Raw genomic sequence first — 4,752 nt, forward strand, 5'->3', positions numbered from 1 at the left:
GACACCGATAATACCTCGAATCTGACCTCCACCTCCACCTGCCGCCCACCGTCGACTCCGTCGTCCCATCGCCATCGCAATCGTCACAGCCGCCTCCTCCGTCCGCGCAGCACAGCCGCAAACGACATCCAGCCAGCATATTCTACCGTCCATCCTCCACACGACTCCCAGCGAGGTTGGACACCCACGCTAACCGATCGACCCACGGAGTCGCGACGACGACGTCATCATCATGACTTCAGCCCGTCACTGCGATAATCACAGCCACTTACCGCTCCACGACGAGCGAGACGCCTGTGTTGCCAGCATCTCACAGTGGTCAAGTCGGGTACAAGGCGATTGCGGTGGACACGGATAGGATACCTTAACCTGCAAGGCTGAAGGAAGGGCAAAGGTGAACGTGACGATGAAGTTGATCACACTCGTCACGGTAGGCGATGACGGGAGATGAAGACGAGCTGGGACTCCTGCTATTCTAGTCCAGAAGCAGAATGCCAATGCCTGTCATAAAAGTGGTCGTGGTTAAGGGAACGGTGTAAGAACATTCCCCGAAGATCTCATTCGCGTGATCAAGTTCATGGGCAAGGTATGGCTGTATGTACACTGCAACACGTAGGTTTCGTTCAGACCGACCAAACATGTTCGATCCATCCCATCCGATCGTACCTTACCGTATCAATTGAAATCCTCAATTTCTTGGAGAGGGCGGGGGCTGCACGTGACGTGGATTTGACCTGGACGGGAATTCGGAATTCGGAATTCGGGACCCGCCACGCCACGCCACGGAAGACATCGACATGCATCGACATCGACATCTTCACATGTCGACATCTCCCATCGACCGACCGACTCACCGACTGATCGAAATCCACCGGACTGATGGTGAGATTTTCCAATGGTCATCTGTGATTCTGGACGCAGATCAGCTTTCGTGGCGGTCGAGCCGAGACGACAATGGCTTACACATTGCGACGGGAGGATCATGAGAGATGTACGGAATAACGGAGAAGAGATGTAAGGGATAAGCTGGAAGCACAGTGGAGGAACATGGGCATCGACATGGCACATCACATCGCATCCGCGAGAACCTGCCGCTTCTTCTCCCTCCACCTGCGGCTTCTCCCTCCCGTCCGTGAACTGGTTTCATCGCGCAAACGACACCCGCCGCCCGGCGCCCACGGATCTGTGAACGATGGATGCATGCATCAGAGTGTTACCGCCAGTTCATGCAGGCGAGATGGTGACAGGGAGCTCACCGTGACGGCCACGCACTCCGTAGCCGGGCATGTTCTTCTGACCCATGTGGTCTCCGACCTTCCCTTTGGTGTGCCAAAGTCGTCGACCGGTACCGGCAGCGATGCTGCCTATTGAATTGCAACATCGCCATCGCCATCGCCCTCGCCATCCTGCAAACGCGCGACTGGCAGACTGAAACCAAGGCCGCAAGCGAGCAACTTTTGGCACACACCCGACAGCCTGGCTGCGCCCCGTGCGTCAACCCAACCCAACCCCTCGGCACGCGACATGGACAGCCATATGCGAACGTCATTTCGCTCGCGCCCGTGTCTGTGGAGCGAGGTGCCCCGCACAGACACGACATGTCCTATCGGCGGCGGCGGCGTTAGCGAGAGCAACATGGTACGAGTACGTCCACGTTCCCAGCCTCTGACTCCACGGCTTGGTGCGCTTCTGGCTCTTGGAACATGTCAGTCCAGGCGTACGTCAAGGTCGCGATAAAGGTCTGTGTTGAGTTGGTAGGCTCTATGTGCGCCAGTACATCCAATGCCATTGCCTAGCTTGCACTCATTGGACCTTCCAATGCCATGTCGATGGTATGGAAGATACTCTGCGCTTCATCCTTCCCTCCTCGTCGTCATCTCCACATACCCGCCCTCCCCTTCGTTTCGTACATTGGAGGCCGACAACATCCCTGCTTACCCAGCCCAGCCATGAACTGAATATCCTCTTCATCGGCTGCCGTCTCCCGCATGTTCATTCAATCCTGCAGCTTTCCGACTGACTGTCTTCCTTCTGCTATGGCAACATTCTTGGCTCGAGGACGGAGTAGCAGGAAACCTGCTGAAAGGAATCTTTCTTGTGGCCAGCGCTTCTGCTATGTCCAGAGGTTACTGGGATTCCTCAATGATCCGGTTCAATCGTTCGTTCCATCGTTTGCCATCTTGTGTCTTCCTGTTTTCATCCTTGTTCCTTGCGGATCGCTCGGTTCTGGATAACCGTCTTTACAGCAGAGTGCTCGTCAGTATTCAGCTCTTCTCATTCATTTGTGAGTTCAACAACAAACCTCCTGTCCAACCACGCCCGACTTCCATTGACCCTCTCTTTCCAGGCAACCATAACACTCTCATTAATCAGATCGATCAACCGAAACCAACCCACCCACTTTCAGGAAGCGTCTTGCCAGAATTCAGACCCGAATACATCGATCCACCGCCATTACCCATCAATCCCTCCCACCGCCGCATTCCTTCATGGCACGCACGACTCTGGACGATCTTCACTACCACTATGGCGGCGAGTTGGAGATCATGGGTTCCTTGAACAGCACCAAGGCTCTCACCTGCCCGATCGTAGTGCACTCCAAAAACCAGTTCTTCCCATGCCAATGCGCGCTGGGAGCTTTCCGGACCGCTCGCATCGCCAACCTGCTCGAAGACCTGCACTTCCACAAGTCTCGGATGGAGAAAGAGTCGGACAACGATACCATCGTCTGCATTGCACGTATTGGGATGCTAATCGCGAAGAACACCTTCTGCTCCAAGCACGACCCACGGAAGCACCAACCCGCGTTGAAGACGCGCGTGCAGAGCGTCTTGGATAAGGCTCTCAAGTGTCCGACGCTCCTCTTTGCCGCGGGAGGCGAAGATCATGACTTTGAGAGTGTCGCAGCCATGCTGCAGACGATGATCCCTCAGAACCCTCAACACTCAAAGAAGCGTCTCCGTGGGGCGGACGACGAGGATACGACCCAGCCGCCGATCACCAAGCGGGCACGTCCGTTCCACGATGATCACGCGCCGCAGTGGAGCAACCCTTTCGTCCGTCAAGATTCTTCCGGTCCGCCAACACTCGACGCTACAGGCCAGGTCCGTGGAGATGTTCTCGGAGATGAAGCACAGAAGAACAACGGCCACGCGAGTCTGATCATACCAAACACATTCCCCGGACCCAACACCCCCGATCTGTCCCCCATCCTCTCCTGCACCGACGACAGCTGGTGGCCGTACATCACCCTCTCCGACGACGACCTCTTCCCCACGTATCTCTCCGACACCGCTGCTGCTGCTGCATCTCCCTCCATCGAGAAGCTGGCTCGTATGACCAGCAGCGGCCTCCGCAGCAGCAGTACCCCTAACAACGAGCACTTCGACTCCACCAACAGTCCTCCTACCAGCTATTGTCCGTCCCAGTCCTCCTCGCAGTCGTCACCGCCGCAGGCAGTGGATCTCTCGTCGCGGACTGTCGAAGAGACGGAGCTGGAGAACTGGTATTGGACGTTCTCTGGGGAGTGAGAGTCGCGGATGGGGTGGGATTGGGGGAGGAGGAGGAGCAGGGAGGGAAGCGTGGTGCGTGCTCGCAGTAGGACGGAGCGAGATAAAAGTGTACGAGTATCGGAAGGAGAGGGAGGGGATCGGATCTGGAGCTCATGCATGTACAATAGAACAGGGGACCCGCGACGAGGGAGAGGTGTATGTTTCCAGTAGACTGGATGTGTCAGGATAGTAGAAAGATAGTAGATGTATTTTTTGTGATTGTTGAAGTAGCTTTGCAGGTATTGTCTAACTCTCGCCCGTTCGCCCTCGTTATCCCTTTGTCAAGGTACAGGACTAAGCTGACTTTTTTTTTTTTACGGATTCTTGCTCTGTACTTGGGATACTGTCCTACGCTCCGTGACGTTATACTCCTCTAGGCGATCCCCGTCGAACCTCGCTCGTCGACTACCGTGGTGAGGTCGACAGTCGTTTTTACGGCTGGAATTGTCCGACCGGGTCGGGCATCAACGGCCTCGTCGACATCGAAAGCTGCTGCTCGCCACGCGCGAAGAACGGACTGGGCCAGGTGACGACGACTTAGGACCTCTCTACTACGGAGGGGGCTTTGTCGTTGTTAAGCGGAGTTGGTCCTCGACATTCAAGTCCGTGGTCGTCTCGCAGGACGGACATTAGCAGTCGTGCTTCTTCTCTTTATTGGACGCAAAAGAAAGGGATCGTAGCTTTCCTAGCCGAGAGTTTCGCTTCCTCCGCTTCCAATGTACTTTAGCTATTATTCCGTGTAGTTCGGCGCTGTTTCGTGCTCCAGCGTTGCAAGAGTTGCGGGTAATGATGTCTGTCGGAATTCAATTCTAGTAGACTAAGCTGGGCCTCGCATGCTTTCCTTTTCCGTAAGTAGTCGAAGAATTTTGTTGTACGATATAAAACTTCTTCGCTAGTCTCCTTTTAGCAAGGCTCCCCCTAGTAGTAACCTACTTTATATTTCTTCGCCTTTAAGACCCTTTACGCCTCTTACCGCTATAACTCTATATAAGCTCGTAATTAACGCTAGTAATATTACTCTTACGCTTCGGCGACGGCTCGACGACCTCGTAGAATAAGCTAGAATAGGATAGGTAATAATAGAGTAGCCCCTAGATAGTAATCTCCGGGCCCCTTCTAAAGATAAGCCGTCTTATAGAGTAGTATCTCTAGAGAGTCTCTTTAAGATAGGAGCTCGTTTACGAAGAAGTATTAACTATTA

General features: G+C 54.4%; 1 protein-coding gene across 1 annotated transcript; it reads left to right on the forward strand.

Annotated features, from left to right (window-relative positions):
* Positions 1–406: 406 nt before the first annotated feature.
* MYCGRDRAFT_97617 (uncharacterized protein) lies at positions 407–4,092 on the forward strand (the record flags this gene model as incomplete). Its single annotated transcript, XM_003847259.1, has 7 exons — positions 407–430; positions 617–662; positions 927–1,014; positions 2,247–2,284; positions 2,374–3,333; positions 3,429–3,584; positions 3,929–4,092. 7 exons carry the CDS (start codon positions 407–409, stop codon positions 4,090–4,092), a joined length of 1,476 nt encoding a protein of 491 aa, XP_003847307.1.
* Positions 4,093–4,752: the final 660 nt, after the last annotated feature.

Source organism: Zymoseptoria tritici, chromosome 15 (genome assembly GCF_000219625.1).
Source record: "Zymoseptoria tritici IPO323 chromosome 15, whole genome shotgun sequence".
Classification (NCBI taxonomy): Eukaryota; Fungi; Ascomycota; class Dothideomycetes; order Mycosphaerellales; family Mycosphaerellaceae; genus Zymoseptoria; species Zymoseptoria tritici.